The sequence below is a fragment of the Asterias amurensis genome, chromosome 20 (genome assembly GCF_032118995.1).
Source record: "Asterias amurensis chromosome 20, ASM3211899v1".
NCBI lineage: Eukaryota > Metazoa > Echinodermata > Asteroidea > Forcipulatida > Asteriidae > Asterias > Asterias amurensis.
Window position 1 is genome coordinate 2,185,500 of NC_092667.1, and position 25,191 is coordinate 2,210,690.

At 38.3% G+C, this 25,191-nt stretch overlaps 1 protein-coding gene across 1 annotated transcript in view; it reads left to right on the top strand.

The window, feature by feature from the left end:
- Window positions 1-171: 171 nt before the first annotated feature.
- LOC139952681 (uncharacterized) overlaps window positions 172-25,191 on the top strand; it is a 127,058-nt gene continuing 102,038 nt past the window's right edge. Inside the window, exons 1-5 of the mRNA XM_071951883.1 lie at window positions 172-729; window positions 10,907-11,930; window positions 20,349-20,541; window positions 23,403-23,563; window positions 24,430-24,516. Of these exons, the coding sequence (XP_071807984.1) occupies window positions 11,316-11,930; window positions 20,349-20,541; window positions 23,403-23,563; window positions 24,430-24,516 (1,056 nt within the window). The 5' untranslated portion in view covers window positions 172-729; window positions 10,907-11,315. The remainder of the gene's footprint in view (window positions 730-10,906; window positions 11,931-20,348; window positions 20,542-23,402; window positions 23,564-24,429; window positions 24,517-25,191) is intronic.

Below are 25,191 nucleotides of genomic sequence, written 5' to 3' on the forward strand. Positions count from 1 at the left end.
GGTCGGTCAGCCTTGAAAACGAGGTTGTACAAATACAGCAAACAGTTTTCATTTAGCATAACACCCTGACGTACAAAGTACACAATGCTAGTATTATGAGCCTGTGATTCTTTCTCCACCAAAGCGAACCAGACTTTAATTGATCTGTCAATTTTGTGGATGGGTGCCCTCGATGCAACATGCTTGTTTAGTGTTACCAAGACACGCTCAATAAATGTCAACATCGCTGCACAAAAGCAAAGCAGTCTAGGTATTATTACGAGATGATATTGTTCTGAGAAGTGTATTATGCTGATATTGATTGTTTCTTTGAAGCGGCCCATGACTTGGGGGCTGTGTGGGTTTGCTATGGTGTGACAACCTCCCCCCCTCTCTTGCTCGACTCTGCCCTCCCGAGCTGCGGGGCAAGTCAGCTGACCGGGTTAGTTTAGTGCACTGTAAGTCCAACGTACTTGACCCAGCTTGCGCAAAAACATATTCAATTCCGCGAACGAATCTTCGGTTCTGTTGGTAGACAAGTTTAAAACATACTGCTCAGCTGAGGAACTAAAAACTAACAGCATTGTCTGTATTTCAGGTGTAGAAATGCATTAATTCAGTCAAAAACAAAGTAAACTTCGTCGTACTGAATGAAAAGGAAAGTTCTGAAGAATATTGACACAAGGATTTGAACCAAGAAAGAAGGAAGACTGAAGAGAAAAGACATGTCAAGTCAATGTATGGTGACTGGTGAGTAGAGAATACCCCTTTACTTTGAATGTCTTTTTGCTACCACTTTTTCATTCAAAAAGGAATATCTCATTTGTAAATAATATTGTATAAAACTATAATAATATAAATTATAATAGGTTATTTGTATTAAATACCATGTATTACTAATAATAATATTATTTTAGTTTCTAATGCAATTTTTTAAACTTAATTAAGAAGTGGCAGCAGCATACACTACAGAAACTTTTCTGTCATTATGAGCTTATTAAAGACACTTAACATTAATGGTGATTGTCAACTTTAGACCAGTCTTCTCACTTGGTGTATCTTAACAAATGCAAAAAATAACAAACCTGTGAAAATTTGAACTCAATCGGTCACCAAAGTTGCGAAATAATAATGAAAGAAACAACACCCTTGTCACACGAAGTTGTGTGCTTTCAGACGCTTGATTTTGAGACCTCAAATTCTAAATCTGAGGTCTCAAAATCAAATACGTGGAAAATCACTTCTTTCTCGAAAACTACGTCACTTCAGAGAGAGCCGTTTCTCACAATGTTTTAATACCATCAACCTCTCCACATTACTCATCACCAAGTAAGGTTTTATGCTAATAATTATTTTGAGTAATTACCAATAGTGTCCACTGCCTTTAAAGCCATTGGACCCTTTCGGTAAACAGTATTGTCCAAGTCACACACTTCGTGTATCACAACTTATATATAAAATAACAAATCTGTCAAAATTTAGGCTCAATCGGTCATCGGAAAACCCACCCTTGTATCCGAACGTTTCACCGTGTCATGACATGTGTTTAAAACAAATCTGTAATTCTCGATATCGAGAATTGATATTGTTTTACTGTTTTCTCAAAAAGTAATGCATTTCATGGAATGATATTTCATGAGAATTATTCATTTGAAGAAGTGCGCGGTTAAAGCCATTATACACTTTCGGTAAACAGTATTGTCCAAGTCACACACTTCGTGTATCACAACTTATATATATAAAATAACAAATCTGTCAAAATTTAGGCTCAATCGGTCATCGGAAAACCCACCCTTGTATCCGAACGTTTCACCGTGTCATGACATGTGTTTAAAACAAATCTGTAATTCTCGATATCGAGAATTGATATTGTTTTACTGTTTTCTCAAAAAGTAATGCATTTCATGGAATGATATTTCAAGAGAAGTCTTTCACCACTACCTTCTGTAAACCTTGTAAGTTATTTGTAAATCTGTGAACTTTTTTTTCCTTTCTGTACCGAAAGGGTCCAATGGCTTTAAGGTCAGGTTGGGTTAATTGCCAATATTTGTTTCAAGTCAAATGAGCGTGCCTCATCCTTCAGGTTTTTAAAGTTTTAAGTCACCGGAATAAGAAAAAGAACTTTAGGAAGAAGAGATGCACCAGTCATCACAAAAAAAAATGTTGTAATGATTTTTGCTGATTTTTCAAATTTAATCATACCATGCAATGCGGTCATTGTAAGACCAAGTTACAGGACCTCCTCCATACAATCGCAGAAAACTTGACTTGATGGCTTCAGTCAGTCGTCAACTGTGATCCAGTTTTTGCTGTTAAAGTGGTCTTGATCTTGATCTTGATATTTTTACTGCACAAATCGCCGTAGATGTGGCTGTCGAAATGGCCGGTAATTCTAGCCCCTCCTGTGTGGCCAAACTCTCTCCGAATCTTTTTCGGCCACAGAGGTGGGGCTAGTACCTACCTTAAAGTTTTGCAGGGTTTGTGGAGAAATAATTGCAGTAGATTTATTAATACATTTATTACTAGCCCACATTTTGATTTCTTGGAATACTGAAATCAAAACTAGAATTCCAAAGAATGGACAGCACAATTTATTGACTTTGCAAACCTGTTGAATGCACTCAACGAACATCTATACGAGTATGCAACCCTGGGAGCTACATGGGCACAGCAGAACACTGTACCGTATACACTAAATAAATTGAGGAAAGTACTTTCTTGAACTCATAAAATAACACTTCTTTATTCATCAGCCTTTCGTATTTGTTTACATTCTTCAACCATCTCAACATGGCGTCCAGTATCCCAGTTGCCGATGAGGGCACTGTAACAGTTTTCATGAACACAACAGCATACTAAACACAAAAGGACTTTTATTAATATATTACAAAGCTGGTTGTGTTGCAATCAAGCCATTGGAATTCCATCTTTGTGTTTGCAATATTCATGCAGGGCCTGATACTTCATGGGGGCAACAGAGGCGATTGCCCCCTGGCCCCCTGGTCATTGCCTTGGTGCCCTCGAAAGGTTCCAATAGAAATTTGTAATTTCCTCATAGGGTGCCCTTACCAAGGAGAAAAAGCGAGCCTGATACTTCATGGAGGCAAAAGAGCCGATTGCCCCTTTGCCCCTTGGTCATTGCCTTGGTGCCCTCAAAATGTTCCAGTAGAAATCTGCAATTTCCCCTTCACCAAGGAGAAAATGCCTTGGCGCCCTTGCCCTTTAAAAAACGAAGCATTACAGGCCTGTTCATGAGGAAGTTGCAGCCTTGGGAATGAAACAAATCGAGCATAAATGCTGGTAACTCCAGTTGACATGGCAACAGTCAAACAAACAGTATTTTTAGAAGGTTGGAGTGGTTCTAATTATAGCTCGTTATAGACCATTCATTAGCGACCAGGTACTAGTGAAGTTGGGAAATAGTTTTATAGTTGGGCTTGATTGGCCATGCATCACCATGACGCCCATAAACAGTGAGACCGGATTAGTTGCTAGGGGTTGCAGAACAATAGTCTGCGATCTAGAGAACTTGGGTTTTTGCAACTAATAACCCAAACTGTCTTTTTAAATTAGTAATGTGAGTTGTGTTGACACAACAAGAAAACTGTCAAGGCTGAAACGCAAGGCAGACTGATGGTGATGCAAAGAAAGCAGCAAGACTTGTGCTGTTTTGTAAGATTATACAATTTTAATGATTTATTCAGAGCTATGAGAAATTTCATAATATATGTGAATTCAGACTGTTTAAACTCATTTTTAAAATAAATTCATAAAAAAAAGTGTTCTAAAATTGAATCAAAGACCTCTTCAGTAGGCCTACATGTATACTTAGGTACAAATATGCAGTTATTTAAGAAAAACAATTTCTTCCGCCCCCCCCCCCCAAATTTTTTTTTTTTTTTTTTTTTTGGTTTCTTAATCCAAATAAAAAGTTTGAGGTCAAGGTGTAAAGTTAAGGTCAGTAAGGTAACCGAAAACAAAACTTTTATTTTGTTTGGCCTCAAATTCTCTTGGTACCCATGGCAATATTTAGGACCGAAAAGGCAATATCGAGATGTTCAATTAACTCTAAATTATTCCTAAAATCGTTCTGCTTTGCAGTAATTCCAGTTACTTGGTAACCTGAATTAAGACAAAGTGATTTGAAGGGCAGTTGTCCCTATACTTAAAATTAAACTTGACGTAACCGTTGGTTTGCTGGGTGTGAGAGTTGCTCTAAATTTATTTGACCATGAATGAAACTCAGCCCCATTCACACTGGCTAATTCCCTGGGGATATCCAAAAAAGGAACAATGGCTGGCCCTTTCACACTTAATAGTGGCTTTATATAATTGTATAGTGCGCATATCCGTCGCTCATCGGAAAAGCTTATAAATCTATAGACTTCTTTTGAAGGGCTGGCCTGGAATTTCATTTTGGAAAGGACAAGGCCGTTTTAATTTGACAAAGGGCGATCTTAAAGGGAAACTTTTGAAGGGGCACCGAGACCAAGACCAGGGGCAATGGAGGCTGTGACCTCCGTGTTATTCAAGGCCCGGGCTGATGGGCCTGGAATTTCATCTTTGAGAGGGCAAGGCCATTTTTATTCTCTGAAGGGCAGTGCTTCCATTGGGAAATCTTTAATTCTACGAGAAACTTTTAAAGGGCCACCCAGGTCAAGACTAGGGGCAAAGGAGACCTCTGTAATTCCATTCCTGGGTTGATGGCGGCAAATTGGAAATGCAGGGGTTTCCCTTAACTTTTTTTTCACTGCATGGATGCATGGACCATGCATGGACGTTCCACCAGTGGGCGACTCCCATACATGTACTGGGCACCATGTGTTTTCAATGACTGTACGTGTATTCCGAACGCCAGCAATTCAGCTTCGGTCGCAGCCAAATTAAATCTAGCAAATATCAAGTCTTGACAAACTTACTATTTAAAAAAGCTTTATAGTTAGAGTATTCTTTGGGATTTTGCCCCTGTACCATCATATATATGAAAAGGAACAATTATTTGACTCGCCGGCAAGGCTAGTGAGAAAGCCGGGCTAGTGAGAAAGCCGGGCTAGTGAGAAAGCCGGGCTAGTGAGAAAGGGTTTTCACTCGCCCGCCGCTATTTTCACTTGATTTGGCGACCGGGCGACCGCTAATTTCGAACCCAGCAATGTCAACCAACCTCCCCCCCCCCATTATTTCTTAAGAGGTTTTAAGGACTTTGTACTCAATTCAGTCAATACCAAGCAAAAATATGTTAAATGCTTTCATGTTTATTTTGGTTATTATGTCCATATGGCTGCAGTGTACTAGCTTCTGAACAATTGTATCTGTTTATTTCTGTGATAACAATTTCAATCGCTCATTTGAGAACGATAACAATAACATACTTTAGTGCTATCTACTCCAGCTGGATGCATTATGACAATTTGGCGCCGATTATTTCATAGAAACATTGTTGAAAGGGGATCCTGTTGCTACAGCAACCTTTGAATGTCCCGAAATATTTGAACAGTGTGTGTGTGTGTTATTGCTGTAGTTGTGTATTGTAGCGCTTCGTCGCAGCAGTGACATTGAATGGTGTTTTGGAATACTCAAGGTGTTTTTGACTGCTTCAGGTAGCTCTATGGTATGGTGAGTTAATCAGAAATCAGAAGTCAAAACTTGTTGCTTTTAACATACACTACAGGCATACGATATTTCTTCCCACTTTAAGGCATTGGACACTATTGGTACATGTAACTACTCAAAATAATTGTTGGTATAAAACTTTACTCTGAAGTAATGTATTTTTCGAGAAGAAGTAATTATCCACAAATTTTATTTCGAAACCTCAGAATTAGATTTGGAGGTCTCAAAATCAAGCATCTGAAAGTGTGACAAGGTTTTTTTTTTTCCATTATTATCTCGTATCTTTGACGACCAATTGAGCTCAAATTTTCACAGGTTTGTTATTTTATGCATACGTTGAGAAACACCAACTGAGTTACAAATAGTGTCCAGTGTCTTTAAGTCTGATTTCCGATTTTGGTTTGCCCTTGGAAACAAATTTGATTTTTGTTGTTGATTAAACAGCCTGAGATAGTTATTACAACGGAGACCAACGCTTTTCCAAGGACTAATGCCATGCCTGTTCATAAAAATATAAATCTCATATTTGATCTTGAATAATCATGGCATTTGTTGGTGCTTTCTAGCGTGCACTTTAATGTTCAGTCTGGTATGCTTCGATTGAAAGGGCAAGGTCTCCAAGGTATTTTCTTCTTGTTAAAGGCACACGCTGCCTTGGATCGGTCGAGTTGGTCTTTGAAAAGCGTTTGTAACCGTTTTTTATAAAATGCATATGGTTAGAAAGATGTTGTAAAAGTAGAATACAATGATCCACACAAACATGCCTCGAAATTGCGTGGTTTTCCTTTTACCTCGTCGACTAACACGTCGGCCATTTATGGGGGTCAAAATTTTGACTCCCATAAATGGCCGACCATGTTAGTTCGCACAGTAACAGGAAAACCACGCAATTTCAAGGCAAACTTGTGTGGATCATTGTATTCTACTTTTAAAACATCTTTCCAACAATATGCATTTTATAAAAAACAGTTACAAACGCTTTTGTTTTGATCAACTCGTCCGATCCAAGGCAACGTGTTCCTTTAAAGGGCACCCTATGAGGATATTGTAAATTTCTATTGGAGCATTTCAAGGGCACCAAGGCAATTCCCTAAGGGCGTCGAAGCAATTACCTTTGTTGCCTCCAGGCCTGATACTTCACGGAGGCAACGGAGGCGATTGCCTCCGTTGCCCCTTGTCATTGCCTTGGTGCCCTTGAAATGCTCCAGTAGAAATTTACAATTTCCTCATAGGGTGCCCTTTGCCAAAGAGAAAATGCCTTGGTGCTCTTGCCCTTTTAAAAACGAAGCATACAGCCCTGTGCCTCTGTGAATTATCATAAGACCAGTACATGTAGCATACGTACTACATTAGGCTTGGAACTTGTATGCTTCGACACTGGTCGCGACTAATTTTTAATTCTCAAGATGCATTGTGGCATATTGTTTGCTGCAGAAGCGATATAGTTAAATTCTAGCTTAAAGGATTGCAAAGGATTGTGTCACTGGTTTCTGATTGTGTAAGTAAATTATATTGTAGTGAATAATTGTGAGCGACACAATTGGTTCATCATGAAGGAAGTCTATTTTTTGGGCGACTATTTTTGTGGTAGTCCTGGCGGCACAATAAACCGAGTAGTTGAAAAATTCAGTCGCGCCTCAACTGAGCAGTCAATTGTCGCGACTTTGACACTAGTTGCATTAGTCGCCCAGGCTTACTTCTTCAGGATACAATACAACATTATTATTTTTATTATATATTATTTTCAGATTAACAAGACTACTATAAACCTAATGTCTAACCCCAGTGGAGCAGACTAGCAATTAAGCTTACCATTTATTACCAGTAATTACAATATCTGTTTTTTACCCATGTGTAGAGTACTTGCTGGTTTGTACTCTGTCTTTAAAGGCACTGGACACTATTGGTAATTACTCAAAATATTTTTTAGCATAAAAACTTACTTTGTAACAAGTAATAGGTTGATGGTATTAAACATTGTGAGAAAGGGCTCCCTCTGAAGTGACATAGTTTTTGAGAAAGAAGTAATTTTCCATGAATTTTATATGGCATGTCATTTTTGCCAGTAACATACAAATGTGTGAAATAAGCAAGCTATTTTCGTGCTTTTTAAAGCAATATTTTGGCTTAAGCAGCTCCATGAAATTGGGCCTTCTACTTCATGGAGGCATCAAAAGGTGATTGCCTCCATGCCCCCAGGTCAATTCCTTGGTGCCCTTGAAAGGCTGTACAGTAGAAATTTACAATTCCCTCTTACCTAGGAGCCTTGGTGCCCTTGCCCTTTCAAAAACTAAGCATACATGTGATGTATTTTATAATTTTAAAGGGAAACTCCATTCATTCAAATATATTTTGTAAATACTAATTATAAGGTGTCTCTCTAAGGACATGTTACTTTGTTCAGTCTGACACTTGTTTAAAGACACTGGACACTATTGGAATCCTCATAGGGAGTCATAGGGTGCCCTTTATCAAGGAGAAAATGCCTTGGTGCCCTTGCCCTTTCAAAAACTAAGCATACATGTACTGGGGTGGATTTCACAAAGGTAGTCCTAACTTAGGACTAGTCCTATGCAATACTAAGAGATAGGACCGGTCCTAAGTTAGGACCAGTAACACATCCTAAATTAGGCTGGTCCTTTCTCTTAGCATTGCCTAGGACTAGTCCTAAGTTAGGACTACCTTTGTGAAATCCACCCCTGTATACATATGTACCAAAGGCAGAAAGGTAAAACCTGTGACGTATTTTATAATTTTATAATTTTAAAGGGAAACTCCATTCATTCCAATATATTTTGTAAATACTAATGTAAGGTGTCTTTCTAAGGACATGTTACTTTGTTAAGTCTGACACTTGTTTAAAGATACTGGACACTATTGGTAAGTGTCAAAGACCAGTCTTCTCACTTGGTGTATCTCAACATATGCATAAAATAACAAACCTGTGAAAATTTGAGTTCAATTGGTCGTCAAAGTTGCTAGATACTAAAGAAAGAAAAAAACACCCTTGTCACATGAAGTTGTGTGCTTTCAGATGCTTGATTTCGAGACATCAAATTCTAAATCTGAGGTCTCGCAATCAAATTCGTGGAAAATTACTTCTTTCACAAAAACTACATTACTTCAGAGGGAGCTGTTTCTCACAATGTTTTATACTATCAACCTCTTCCCATTACTCATAATCAAGAAAGGTTTTATGATAATAATTATTTTGAGTAATTACATTACCAATAGTGTCCACTGCCTGTAAAGGGTCTATGTACTTTTTGGGGGACAAAAAACACAATGTCCACAAATTTACATTAAACTTAAACAGTTTGAAGATAATGATAGTAGAGGGCTTCCCTGAAAATATTATTTGCTGAGGTGCTGTGAGTTTCTAAGGAATGAGTAAAACAATGTCATGAAAATAATTTTTGTCTCACTGATCATGAGACGAAAATTATTTTAGCATATAAACATATTTTCATGACATTGTTTTCCTCATTTCTCAAAAACTACAGCACCTCAGCAAGTAGTATTTTAAGGGAAGCTTTCTTCCATCATTATCTTCAACCTGTGTGAGTTTAATGTAAAAATATCTATGGACAATGTGTTTTGTGTCTGACACAAACTACCTAAACTCTTAAAGGCAGTGGACACTATTGGTAATTACTCAGAATAATTATTAGCATAAAACCTTTCTTGGTAACGAGTAATGGGGAGAGGTTGATGGTATAAAACATTGTGAGAAACCGCTCCCTCTGAAGTGCCATAGTTTTGGAGAAAGAAGTAATTTTCCACGAATTTGATTTCGAGACCTCAAGTTTAGAACTTGAGGTCTCGAAATCAACCATCTAAACGCACACAACTTCGTGTGACAAGGGTGTTTTTTTCTTTCATTATCATCTCGCAACTTCGATGACCGATTGAGCTCAAATTTTTACAGGTTTGTTATTTTATGCATATGTTGAGATACACCAAATATGAAGGCTAGTCTTTGACAATTACCAATAGTGTCCACTGTCTTTAATCACTCATTTTGTTTACAGTTACATAAAGTACCTGATAATTAGAATAAAGTACTTTAGGCTACCATGTAGTTAATGCACTCAACTCATGCAAATTTTTTGTATCTCCCATACATTATAATGACCACCATAGGCGCTGTTGTTAATGGCTTCCGACCTATACAATGTGTAATTTGTATAATGTGTTTAAAGACGTAAATAATAAATGGGTAATCCGGAATAGCTTTTGTGAAAGTTTTATGAAGGCTATAAAAACTATACCCTGTTACCATGGTGATAAATGATCATGTGTTAAATTAGAAGTCACCATTCATCTGTTTGCCATAAAAGGCACTGGACACTGTTTGTAATTACTCAAAATAATTGTTAGCATCCTTGGTAACGATCAATGGAGAGCTGTTGGTAGTACAAAACAGTGTGAAAGATTTCCTCTGCAATAATGTAGTTTTTGAAAAAGAGGTAAATTCTCACTCAAACATTAAAAGACTTCAGCCTTTTATTAGGCATCTGGGGTCGATTTCACAAAGAGTTAGGACTAGTCCTAACCTAGGAGATATACAAATTGCATGGATAGTCCTAAGTTAGGACGAGTAAAACTGGTCCTAACTCGAGATAAGACTAGTCCTAAACTCTTTGTGAAATCCACCCCAGGACATCTTTGGTAATTGTCAAACACCAGTCTTTTCACTTTGTGTATCTCATAAAAAAAATGCAAATTGAAAATTGGTCATTGAAGTTGGAGAGAATAATGGAAGGAAAAAACGACATTTTGCACAAGTTGTGTGCTTAAGATGCCTCGAATTTGAGACCTCAGCTGAGGTCGCAAAATTCAATTAAAATATTTTTACTGAGTAGTTACTTTTTTTCCTCAAAAACTACGACACTTTAAAGGGAGCAGTTTCTCACAGCGTTACACTATCAACAGCTCTCCATTGCTTGTTACTAAGTAAATTGTTATGCTAACAATTACGTTGAGTAATTTCCAACAGTGTCCAGTGCCTTTAAAGCTATGTAAGGCCATAGAGAAGCGCTATCATGCGTCTCTATGATGCCAACTGTATGGTATCACACCCATTGATCATTGGCTTACATGTAGTTGAGTTGTAAGATGTTAGCTAGTGTGTGAGTAGCCATCGATAATGTGACCATGGAACAGGTCTACTGTACCATGATGATCACGTTTATTCAGTCGATGGGCTATCGTGGGATTTGTTTATTTAACCTCTCATCTTTAGGTATTAGATGTACTTTCTTTGATACTTAAGTAAATTTGTTTTCTCCAATTTTCCTGTTTTTTTTCCCTGCAGACTCTCTCTTGCTGTCTGAGCTGTGAGTCTTATCTACCAGAGAGGATGTGTTTACCCGTTTCCATGGTAGCAGTCTCCAAGCAAAGCACGAGTCGGTGTTGAAGAGAGTCACTGTCATAAACCCAAGCAGCTTGCTCACCCAGACAGTGTACAAAAGATCATCGATGCGGTGTGCATTGGGATAGAAAGAGACCATGCAACTGGTAGTCAGGCATCTAATGCAAGTTTAATGACCCAGAACGTAACTACTGGATTTCTGCTGGCGTTGTGATCTGCCGTGATAAGTGCTGCGATGTGATTGGTCGGAATGGACCATGAATATTCAGTTTTATTTAGTAAACCATTTTTTTTTATAGTTGAGCTGGCTCCTGCTTTTGGCTGGAGGTAGTGAGACCATTCAGCGAGCAGAATGCCGAAGAAGATGGAGCCAGGCTCTAAAAGAGACTATCCAAGCCTGGCCGACCGGGTCAACGGCAAGACTAAAGTCGTCACCTTCTACAAGAGTGGCGATAAAAACTTCAAAGGCATTCGGATGCCCATCCGCAAATCGCACAGGTTTGAAACGCTCTTATGCGACTTAGACAGAGTCAGTAACTTTCCGTTTGGCGTTCGCCGAATCGTCACACCCTCCGCTACGCACGATGTTACTCAACTCAATGATTTCGAGGACGGTAAAATGTACGTTATGGCGCCGTCGAAGAAGAAACTTCAACCGTTGGATCTGTCGAGCATTCAGAGTAAGCCTCCATGGTCGTTACCTAAAAACAGGACGGACAGTACTGAGTCAGACCTGCCCTCACCGCGCAAAACACGCGCCAACTTTTCAGACGGTGCGTCGCGAGAATCTGATTCCAGATTGCGCACAGTGAAGAAGGTCATGGTCATGAGAAATGGCGATCCACAAACTAAACATATGATGCTGTTAAATCGGAACAAGATTCCATCATTTGAGGCCTTCTTAACGGATATCGGGGAAAGCTTCAAGTTACCGGCGCAAAAGCTCTATTCTTCAGACGGTCAAAAGGTAAGAGAAGCTTCGTAAAGAAAAGAACAAAAATTGCTTGTAGAAGTGTCCTATTAGTTTTGGTTTTAACACTAAACACCGATGTGTTAGCACTGTATAGGCCTACTTGGTACTTTTCTCAAGCTCTGTGAAAAAATATCACAGGCGTTTGTTTTTAAAATGTCTGTTCCCTAACTCTCATACTGCAAATGGATTTCCTGTTATTTACAGAATCTGCTTTAAAGACAGTGGACACTATTGGTAATTGTCAAAGACCAGTCCTCTCATTTGGTGTATCTCAACATACGCATAAAATAACAAACCTGTGAAAATTTGAGCTCGATTGGTTGTTGAAGTTGCGAGATAACTATGAAAGAAAAAAACACCCCTGTCACATGTAGTTGTGTGCTTTCAGATGCTTGATTTCGAGACTTCAAATTTTAAACTTGAGGTCTCAAAATCAAATTCCTGGAAAATTACTTCTTTCTCAAAAACTTCGTCACTTCAGAGGGAGCCGTTTCTCACAATGTTTTATACTATCAACCTCTCCCCATAACTCTTAACCAAGTAAGGTTTTATGCTATTAAATAATTTTTTTGAGTAACTTACCAATAGTGTCCACTGCCTTTAAATAACGCAACTATTATTATTTTTTCTCTCAATTTTTTTTGCAAGACTCTCTTTTTCTTCTACTGTTAGATCCTTGTTGAAAATCTTGAATTAAAGATGAAAGTTTTAACAACAGGTACAGCACAGGGGAGACTGGAAAAATCTTCATGAACTTGTAGAAATTACAAACAGTAATTCACTTTTTCATGAATTTTTGTCTTGATTGTGTTTGTAATTTTATTTAAATTTACCCAGTCAGTTTCCCTTTAGGTTTTTTTACGTATTAATTTCTCGGGTGGTATTCGAACCCACAATCGTTTTAATTCTAGAGCAGTGTCTTACCAACTAGAGACCGATTTCCAATCCTCTAGTTTTTCAAGAAAGAAAGTAAACCAAGAATAACCTAAAGTATTCCCTGTTATAGTTTTGTGCTTGGGGGTAAAAAAAGTTTAGTAATTCCAATCCTCTAGTTTTCAAGAAAGAACAAAAATTTAATCGGGGGGGGGGGGGGGGAATACCGAGTATCCAGTGCTAACACACATCCGTGTATGGGTTAAAACCAAAATTAATATTCTTTATTCCTGACGCAAGTTTAACATCTATAATCAAAAAAACCTAATACATGTAAGTGGAGTTGGAAAAACAAGTTTAGAAGAGTCATATTCCAATCCTCTAGATTTGTAAACCATAGGCCTAACCAACCTGTCCAGTGTTATCTACAGGTAGATTAGTACTTGAAATTGAAAAACAAGTTTATACCAATCCTTTTAGTTTTCAAAAAAGGAACTGGACACTATTGGTAATTGCCATGGGCGTGGCCGAGTAATAGTGGCTTCTTACAGGCCTTGAATAACACGCAGGACATGGCCTTCGTTGCCCCTTGTTGGCCTTGGTGCTCTTCAAAAGTTTCCAATTGACTTTTAGATTTTCCAATGGAAGTGAGTGCCCTTCGCAAAATGAAACTTGCCTTGCCCCTTCAACATGTTCAAAATTGAAGTTCCAGGCCTGTGTTCATATAGCGCGCAACACATCACTGTGACGCTCAAGGCGCTTTAACATACAATATGTTTACAATAGCTTACACTCGTAGTCATGGCACTCAAATCTACAATAACAAAAAAACTGTTGAGGATCGCGCTCAGTGAAAAGAGACCGCATCAGCTGCAGTTTCAAATTGGGCACGGTTGAATTGATTACACGAGACATTTGCATTACCTTGGTGTATAGATTTGGTGTCATACCATAGCCTTATGGTCCTTGCCCTTGGCGATACGAGTCTGGTCTATGTGAGAATGAATAATTAAAAGCACCTGACACTTTTGGTAATTACTCAAAATTTTATGCAAAAGAACTTGGCAACAAGCAACAGAGAGCTGTTGATAGTATAAACAATTGTGAGAGACGGCTCTCTCTGATGTAACATAGTAGTTAGGTAGTTTCTCACTCAAATATTTGAATATGATAAATGACTTCAGGCCTGAAGCCTTTTTAGCCACCTGTTTTTTTTTTTTTTTCATACTCTCCTGCAACTTCGATGACCAAATGAGTCCACATTTTCACAGGTTGTTATTTTATGCATCACCAACTGAGAATACTGCCGTCGATTTCACAAAACTCTTCCTAACTTAAGACTAATCTTAGGACTTAGGACGAGTCCCAACCCTGCACTGTAGCATGCAGACCCTAAGATTAATCCTTAGTTAGGACGAGTTACTCGTCCTAACTCGAGATAAGACGAGTCCTAACTCTTTGTGAAATCGAGGGCAGGTCTTTGAGAGTTACCAAATGTGCCCAGTGAAGGCTATAGCACAGATGACCTGTTTCAAGCAAAGTATTTAATCAGACACAGAATTATCATTGCCATCATAAAGGGATGGTACATCATTGGTTATTGGAAGAGTGCATCATTGCAATCCTCTAGTTTCAAGAAACTTATCATAAAGGGATGGTACAACATTGGTTATTGGAAGAGTACATTAATTCCAATCCTCTAGTTTCAAGACACTTATCATAAAGGGATGGTACAACATTGGTTATTGGAAGAGTACATTAATTCCAATCCTCTAGTTTCAAGAAACTTATCATAAAGGGATGGTACAACATTGGTTATTGAAAGAGTACATCATTGCAATCCTCTAGTTTCAAGAAACTTATCATAAAGGGATGGACAACATTGGTTATTGGAATAGTACATTTGTTCCAATCCTCTAGATTTCATGAAATAAATAATCCCATAGGAGTACACAATGTGAGAAGCGTTACCGTTTGAATTATGTTTGAATTTTTGGGTATGAAAATTGATATCTTTTTCCAATAACCGTAGTACTTTGAAGTGAGATGTTTCTCAAAATTCATTTTACCATCCAAAGCTGCAGTACAAGTTTCTTATTACGCAATTTTTTATTGCCATTCAACATTCAGAGTTACACAAATGTATTATCAATTTTACATCATAGACCCTTTAAAGACAGAGGACACTATTGGTAATTGTCAAAGACCAGTCTTCTCACTTGGTGTATCTCAACATATATGCATAAAATAACAACCTGTGAAATTTTGAGCTCAGTCAGTCGTCGAAAATGCGAGATAATAATGAAAGAAAAACACCCTGGTCATACGAGAAGTTGTGTGCTTTCAGATGCTTGATTTCGAGACATCAAACTCTAAGTCTGAGGTCTCTATATCAAATTCGTGGAAAATTATCTCTTTCTCAAAAACTATGTCACTTCAGAGGGAGCCGTTTCTCACAATGTTTTGTATTATCAACCTCTCCTTATTACTCGTAATCAAGAAAGGTTTTATGATAATTATCTTTGTAATTACCAATAGTGTTTGCCACTGCCTTTAAGAAACCTTTCAGAAAAATACCCCCCTCATGTGACTCTTGCAATGTAAAGGAAATAGAAATTGTAAATACACGGTAACTTACATCCCCAGCGTACACTCTCAGTCTCTGTATGTTTTCAATCGAATAATTGTAACATGGCATTGTGACGCTATTGTTTTGTCACCATGGTAACAGGCACGGCTTAATGCATCCTGCCAAATGCATTAATAGCCATTGTGTCGTATATGAGCTATCACAATCCATATTTGCTTGATGAGTGAGAACATACTGGCGCTTTACCCGGCACAGTGGTATATATATCTTAAGCCACGTTTTAATGCGGTTTAGTGTGTGAGGAGGAATGCCAAGTAGAATCAACGACTTAAGTCAAACCGCAGACAGCATGTCGACTTCGCTCCCCTCCGTCTACCCCAAAAGACAGAATGCGACTAAACAAACTGGGAAGAGTGAAACTACAAACCCAAAGAAGAGAAAATACCAGGACGGGAAAGCGGGTAAAGCCGTCGTCAAGAAGAGCAATGGAAGAGTGAAAACATCCCAGGAGCAACTTGGAGATGTTGAGGAGGACAAAGGGGCGAGGAAGAATCAACGATGCGGGAAACATCCTTCGGCAGCATCCGAGAAACAGGAGAAATCCCTCTCGCCGAGCGAGAGATCTGCCAAAGGAGGTAAAACCATCACTAAGATGGTTATCATGAGGAACGGAGATCCGTTCACTAAACGTGTCATGCTCATCAATAAAAACAAACTGCAGTCGTTTGAATTATTGCTTCAAGATATCGGAGAATGTTTTCAACTTAGAGCCAAGCGATTGTATACAGAGAAAGGTTGCAAGGTTAGTGTCTTAGCTCTTCTTGTTTTTAAATGCTTGAGCAAAACTAACTCCTCAATATGATTCCACTTAAAGACACTGGACACTATTGGTATAAAATTAAAAAATCTGCGAAAATTTGAGCTCACTTGGTCGTCGAGGTAAGAAAAAACACCCTTGTCACACGAAGTTGTGTGCTCTTGGATGCTTGATATCAAGACCTCAAAATCTAATCCTGAGGTCTCAAAATAAAATTTGTGGAAAAATTTGTCTTTCCTGGAAAGCTACATTACTTCAGAGGGAGCCGTTTCTCACATTGTTTTATACTTTCAACAGCTCCCAATTACTCGTTATCAAGTGACGTTTTATGCTAATAATTGTTTTGAGTAATTACCAATAATGTTCAACTGCGTTTAAATGTCACAATTTCTTTGGTTCACACTTGACAAACACTTGACAAAAGCTTTCAGTGTAAGTGGCCAATGATTTCTACTGGCATTAGGGAATATGTAACTTTATTTACATTTTGTAAAATCTAAAGACTCTCCTTTTTCTTTGTTAATTTTTTTCTAGTGTGTTACGATCTTGATGGAATAGCGCCTTATAAATTATAATTGAGATTTTATGTTATGTAAGCTTCTGAAAGTCATGGTCTTTGACAAAATTACCAAGTGGCTTTTACGTGTGAATGATGTATACCTGTAGTCTGTGGAAGTGTTGTGGCCGAGCGGTTAAGAGCACCAAATTCAAACTCTGGTGTTTCTGATCAGCAGAGTGTGGGTTCGAATCCCAAGTTGTGACACTTTTGTCCTTAAGCAAGACACTTAACCTTTGCTACGTCCTTCGGATGGGGCGTAAAGCCGTTGGTCCCATGCATTAGTGCGTTGTAGCACCTTGTAAACCCTTATAAGGTGCTAACTAATTGGGTCTCATAATTCATCACTGGAATAACCTATCTTTCTGAAAGTTTGTATATACTCAGCGCCTTGAGTACCTTGTTTGGTAGATACATGCGCTATATAAGACTTCGATATTATTATTATTATTATTATAGTCTGTGAACTATTTTTGAATGAATGGATATGTCTGAAAACAATCTTATTGTATGAGTGTATGGAGTACTCTTCTTTCTTGAAATCTGGAGGATTGGAATGAATGTAATTTTCCAATAACCAACGATGTACATTCCCTTTACGATATGTTTCTTGAAATCTAGACAATTGGAATGAATGTAATTTTCTAATAACCGATGATGTACTATCCCTTTATGATATGTTTCTTGAAAACCAGAGGATTAGAATGAATGTACTCTTCCAATAACCAATAATGTACCATCCCTTTATGATGTGTTTCTTGAAATCTAGACGATTGGAATGATTGTAATTTTCTAAATAACCATTCTAAGGCAATCTAACTCCATGATATGTTGAACTTGTTTGTTGTACAGTGTATCAATCCCGGTTTTGAAATGTTTGTTTATGATAATTGCTAGAGCTGGATACTAAAAAGGAAAGCATAAGATATTAACAGTTTTATTTAAAAACTAGCACCACTTGTTGTAATATTGTGCTCTGAAAACCAATGAAAATCCGCTCTGCAACAAGCGGATATGAGCACCGAAAGCTCTGGTGTTTCTGTTCTGTTCACCAGAGTGTAGATTCAAGTCCCAGTCGTGACACTTGTGTCCCTGTAGCAAAACACGTAATTGCTTAGTCTCAAGGGCAGAGATGGTTCTAATGATTAATTTAGCGTAGTAGCGCATATTTGTTGCACATGCTGTTCTCTCCCCGGGGAGTTGAGATGGTTTAAGGAAAGAATTGAATAATGTTAAGGGTTCAATAATAAGTGTAATACATGTACGGGGTTATAATGTTGGAAGCGCATTGAGACGCCATTCGCTTCATATTATTATAAAAAACAATCATTATTATTACTAATTAGTTCGACATGAAAATAGTGATCCATCCTGTACACAATGGGCAGTGACTGACAGGCGTCCTTGTTCTTTGGATTTATTAATTACACAATAGACTAATTGGGAAGGTAGATGCATAGTTGGGCAGGTAGATGCCTAATTGGGCAGGTACATGTATGAAGAGTATATTGGGAATGTAGATGCCTATTGGGTAGGTAAATGCCCAATTGGGCAGGTAAATGCCCAATTGGGCAGGTAAATGCCCAATTGGGCAGGTAAATGCCCAATTGGACAGGTAAATGCCCAATTAGACAGGTAAATGCCCAATTGGGCGGGTAAGTGCCCAATTGGGCGGGTAGATGCCCAATTGGACAGGTAGATGCCTAATTGGGCAGGTAAATGCCTAATTGGGCAGGTAAATGCCTAATTGGGCAGGGAGATGTCTAATAATGTGCAGGCAGGTATTTGCCTAATTGGGCAGGTACAATGTAATATAGATGCCTAATTGTGCAGGTAGTCGCCTAATTTGGTACTTACATGTAGGTATATGCCTAATTGGGCAGGTAGATGCTCATTAAGTTCCACAATCATCTAATTCTAAATGCTTCTTGTCATGCTTGTGTAGCTTCGAAAAGAGGAATAGATGCGAAAAAAGAAGGATTGGTGTTCTTAAATGACGTTCAATCATTTCTTGGTACATGTAACTACAGAGGATTGGAATGAATGTACTCTTCTAATAACCAATGATGTACATACCATCCCTTAATGAAATGTTTCTTAAAACTAGAGGATTCGACCAATGTACTTTTCAAATAAACAATGATGTACCATTCCTTTATGATATGTTTCTGGAAAACTAAAGGATTGGTATGAATGTACTTTTCCAATAATCAATGGTGTACCATCCTTTTGTTTCTTAAAAACTAGAGGATTGGAATGAATGTGGTGTATCATCCCTGTATGATATACTTCTTGAAAACTGGTACATTAGATCGATGTACTCTTCCAATAAACAAAGATGTACCATCCCTTTATGATATTTTCTGGAAAACTAGAGGAATGAACGTACTCTTCCGCGAGCAATAACCAATGGTGTACCATCCCTTTGTTTCTTGAAAAACTAGAGGATTAGAATGAATGCACTGTTCCAATATTAACCAATGGTGTACCAGCCCTTTGTTTCTTGAAAAACTATAGGATTGGAATGAATGCACTCTTCCAATAACCAATGGTGTACATGTACCATCCCTTTGTTTCTTGAAAAGCTAGAGGATTGGAATGAATGCACTCTTCCAATAACCAATGATGTACCATCCCTTTATTTCTTGAAAAACTAGAGGATTGGAATGAATGCACTTTTCCAATAACCAATGATGTACCATCCCTTTGTTTCTTGAAAAACTATAGGATTAGAATGAATGCACTCTTCCAATAACCAATGATCCCTTTATGATATGATTCTTGAAAACTAGAGTATTGGAATGAATGTACTCTTCCAATAACCAATGGTGTACCATCCCTTTGTTTCTTGAAAAACTAGAGGATTGGAATGAATGCACTCTTCCAATAACCAATGGGGGTAATCCCTTTGTTTCTTGAAAAACTAGAGGATTGGAATGAATGCACTCCAATAAATGAATGATTCCAATAACCAATAATCCCTTTTATGATATGATTCTTGAAAACTAGAGTATTTGAATGAATGTACTCTTCCAATAACCAATTGTGTAGGCCCTCTCATCTCTGTATGATATGTTTTTGGAAAACAAGACGATTGGAGTGAATGTACTCTTTCAATAACCAATGACGTACATTCCCTTTTATGATCTGTTTCTTAAAAGAACCAATTGCAATTATCGAAAAATAGAAGGGGCTCGCCCTGATGTTCCTGGTTAGATTGGCTGCATGTAGCATGTATAGTGCCCCACAGCCACAGCACCTTGTAAACCATTACGTGGTGCTATGTAAAAAGGAGTAGGTCTCATAATTCAAACGTAGTCCCACATAATCAGATCCAGTAAAATTTACATGTACTTGCACCTATACGTGATAGCCTTTTTAAGGCGATTGACAGTATTATCCAGATCCGAAGAACTTGCAGGAAAATTCTGTGTGTTAAAGCGCTTCAGCGTCACTGAGTGATGTGTATGCGTGCTATATAAGAAGCCGCTATTATTATTATTATTATTATTAAATAAATAGTTTTCCATTCCTTTGAGTGACATCTTCCTTTTGTTGCTCGTTTGTGTATTGTAGGTTGAAAGCCTCTCAGCAATTTTCAATGGCATTGAAGATCTTTTTATCGTCGGGACTGGAGTGGAGAAGTTCCGGCCAGGAAGCTACAAGGAGTACTCGCCCTTAAAGACGTCTTCTCGGCAGCGAGAATCACTACGCAGAAAGTCAATGGACGAGACGGACCAACCACCTCAGAAGATCATCAAAAAATCAAGTGAGGAACAAAAAAGCACCCCATAAAAAAAAATCACTCTCTATCACCCCAAATAATATCTAGATCTAATTTCCTTTTAAAGACATTGGACACTATTGGTAGTTGTCTAAGACCAGTCTTCTCACTTGGTGTATCTCAACATATGCATAAAATAACAAACCTGTGAAAATATGTGCTCAATCGGTCGTCGAGGTTGCGAGATAATAAAGAAAGAAAAACACCCTTGTCACACGAAGTTGTGTGCATTCAGATGCTTGATTTCGAGACCTCAAATTCTAAATCTGAGGTCTCAAAATCAAATTCGTGGAAAACTACTTCTGTCTCAAAAAATGCAGTACTTCAGAGGGAGCTGTTTCTCACAACGTATTACCAATAGTGTGAACAAAGAAAATTGAATAGACTGGGACTCAAACAAACAGCCAGTCTTATGTGCCAGTGCACTTCCAACTGAGCTATCTAGACCCCTAGGTTGGCGGTCCCCCTATGTTGTCAATATCACACCTACATTGTAAATAACAATACAACATGGGAAGCGGCAGCCAAAGGATCACCTCAAGGGGGATGTGACTTTTTATTTCAGATATCAAACATTATAAACCACAAGGAAAACTGACTGTGTAAATTTGTCTTTGTTGATAAACAATTGGAGCTGGTTGACACCAGCCGCCAAATGTTACCAAAATAATCAGTTATGCTAACATGTTGCGAACAAATAAAAACCTTTTCCTGATTGGTTGCTTTAATCTACACAATTTGGACACTATTTAAAACAAAAATTATGGCAAAAAAAACTGAAAAGGTCTGAAAAACCCTTTAAAGACCCTGCGGCCGATTTCACGAAACGCTAGAATTAATCCTAACTCGAGTTAGGACGGGTAGGATGGGTTCAATTCGTCCTTCGTATTTGGATACGGAACTGAACTCGTCCTAAGTCCTAAGATTAATCCTACATTGTAAGTTAGGAAGAGTTTGGTGAAGTAGATGGCTGGTCACCTTTGGTAACATTAAAAAACCAGTCCCAACTTATGCAGAAAGTAACAACTCTGTGAGTATTTGGAATCGATTGGTCATCAAAGTTGCAAGAAAAAACACCCTTATTGCACAAATGTACAGTTAGCGCTTTCAGATGCCTAATGAAGGGCTCCAGGTCTAAAGTCTTTTAATACTTGAGTGAGAAATTATCTCTTTCTCAAAAACAATGGTACTTTACGGGCATGCAACTCTTCCGCGTTTCCGCGGAATTCCGCGTTTTTTGTTTTTTGTTTTACGTCAAAAAAACCCCAAAAACAACGAGAAAAAAAAAAAAAAAAAAAAAAAAAAAACTTTTTTCGGATTTTCTTTTTAGCTTAATATATGCCTGGCATTAACAGTGTACAGCTACAATCATGTAAAATAAGCCTAGTACATGCTAAAAATGCACCTAAGAGCATAATAAACCTCAACATTTTCTAGGGTACCATTGTGGGTATCATGTCCCGTGGCGTTTCGGCTGCCTCGCTCTGCACTTGCGTTGTGCCTTTGAAAATTTTCCTCTTTCCAGTTGCATGCCTGACTTTAGAGGGATCCATTTCTCACAATGATTTATACTACATTTACATGTAGCTCCCCATTGCTCGTTACCAAGTAAGTTTTTTTGCTAATGAACACTTTGAGTAAATACCATTAGTGTCCAGTGTCTTAAAAGCTGTTTTTGCCATAGAGCATGTAGAGTGAAGACTACATAGTGTACTACATGTATGCAACCTTATGAATAGTTAATCCCAGTCTAGGTTGAGTCAGAGTGCTGTTCCATTTATTGAGTTGTGCATGGCTGGGATCCATTATTGCATGTTATAACACCCCTTGCAAGTATTCTGCCTGCTCATTGGTTTAGAGCGCGTCACATGACATGTCTTAGTTTTGCCAGACGACGGCCGTGTGATAGAGCGTCGGTTTGCCATGCGCTAGTCCAACAGACTAGCACATGGCGTGCAGTACCCAGACGACCGTTGCGTATACTGGGATGATAAATGAATAGTCTGTAACCACTTCGGATTGCGCGACACTACATGCAACACAGTAAGTAAAAGTGTTTGCAATCTGTATTCGCGTCGTCCGTGGATTGTAGCATTCAGGTCTGTAACTTAATAATAACAGTACAGTATTTAGAAATGTTTGGGGTGTTATAAAACAAATATTGACTGCTTTTACTCGTGCAATGGTTAAAAACTATGACTCCCTCGGTGATCCCCGGAGCGTTCTATTTTCCCTCGGCTTCGCCTCGGGAAAATAGAACGCTCCGGGGATCACCTCGGGAGTCATAGTTTTAACCATAGCACTCGAGTCAGTCAATATTTGTATACTAAGACACACATGGTTGACTTCCTAATTACTGATTGTGACATCCTTGACATTATTAACGCATCTTACAACCTATTACTCACCCACACCTTCATTTGTAAACACGTATTAATAAATACCCCAGACAGTTTCTCTACTCCTATTGGTGGAGAGCGCTTCTTCACGTGGGGGTGTTTATACGGTTGATAATGCCCAGTGTTTATAACCGGCTGGCTTCTGCATGTCAGGCGCGCAAGATTATCTCGCGGAGCGCAATTCATAGCTATTAGTAACGGCGCGTAATCTACTTCTAAGCGCGCATGCGTAATCTATTTCTAAGCACGCGAGCGTACACACAACCCATGCGCAACAGACTCTTCACAAAGTTTTTGAAAAAAATATTTCAAACCTCGATTTTTCAACTGTTAAAGTGCCTGTAATTGTATTTTCAGAGCGAACACTGCCTCAAACGAGATTTAATACGTGGTTTCTATTATTTATAGTTTATTCTAAATGCTTTCTAAATTTTGTATTTTTCTTAGGAGGGAAATTCCGTGCGTGGGTAGCTACTAGTGAGAATCCAGCGGCAGGCACCGATGCTGTAGTATCTCTCGTCGTGTACGGAGATAAAGGAAAGTCTGATGATATCATCTTAGGATGCGGAGACGGGAAGTTTGAATCCGGTAACGAAGATGAATTCACGGTATGTAACCAAATCCATTCATTCGTGAAGCGTGACATCGCAAACGCAAAGTGAATTATCTACTCATCCAAGATGAAGGAATTATAGGAATTCATTTTTAAAGGGCACTGGATACTATTGGGAATTGCTCAAAAAAATTGTTAGCATACAAGTTTATTTGGTATTAACGAGCAATGGAGAGTTGTTGTTAGTATAAAACATTATGAGAACAACTCCCTCTGAAGACGCGTAGATTTCGAGAAAGAAGTTATTTCTCACTTAAATATTTGAATTTGATTTCGAGGCCTCAGAATAAGATTTTGAGGTCTTGAATTCAAGCATCTGAAAGCACAGAACTTCGTGTGACAAGGGTTTTTTACTTCCATTATTATCTCAAAACTTTGACGACCAATTGTGTTAAGATTTTCACAGGTTTGTTATTTTGTGCATATGTTGAGATACACCAAGTGAGCAACTGATCTGACAATTATTACCGAAGGTGTCCCGTGTCTTTAAACTATTCAATTCAAAGCACTGTTTATTGCAAAATACCGTAATAAAAAAGAACATTGAATAATGTATGAATGTGGAGGCACGTTCCATGTTGTCAAGGAACAGTCTACAAAATGAAGCAAAACGACAGCTTTACAAAAGACGAATAAACAGAACCATCCAAGTTATCTAACCATCCAAGATGAGAATCATGTAGGGATGTTTAGGAATTAATTTTTAAGCTTTCAATTCAAAGCATAGTTTACTACAAACAAACAAACAAACCAACAAACAAACAAACAAACAAACAAACAAACAAACACCCAAACCAACAAACACCCCAGTGAGGTTGTTTGATGGTAAATTGACATTTTTCCTGATTTTCTTCTTCTTAGGTGAGTGTGGGGAACGTCGGTGACATCTTCAAGATTCGAATTGGTCATGATGAAAGCACTGAGTTTGCTGGTTGGCTGTGTGAAGAGGTAAGTTTAGCCAATTAGAAATCAGCATGAAGATGATATGATTGGTCAGGATATAATCACATGGTGGTTGACATTGACCAATCAGAATGACTAAAACTAGCTCATTATTGTGGTGTGTCGTGGCCGAGCGGATAAGAGCACCGAACTCAAGCTCTGGTGCTTCTGTTCAGAGGAGTGTTGGTTCGAATCCCGATCGTGACACTTGTGACCCTGAGCAAGACACTGAACTATAACTGCTTTTATCCACCTAGGGGTAAATGGGTACCTGCAAGGGCAGGGACGGTTCTTGTGATTGATTTAATGTAGCTTAGTATGTAGCTGTATACTCCCAAGGGAGCTGAGATGGTTTCAAGAGCGAAATAAGGCCCAGTGACCAAGGGTTATGAAGTTGGACACCTTTCAGGTGTTAAAAAGCTTGATATAAAAACTAATTATTAAATTAAAGACAGTGGACACTATTGTTAATTTTTCAAAGACCAGTCTTCTCACTTGGTGTATCTCAACATATGCATAAAATAACAAACCTGTGAAAATTTGAGCTCAACTGGACGTCGAAGCTGCGAGATAATAATGAAAGAAAAAACACCCTTATCACACGAAGTTGTGTGCGTTTAGATGGTTGATTTTGAGACCTCAAATTCTAAATCTGAGGTCTCGAAATCAAACTCGTGGAAA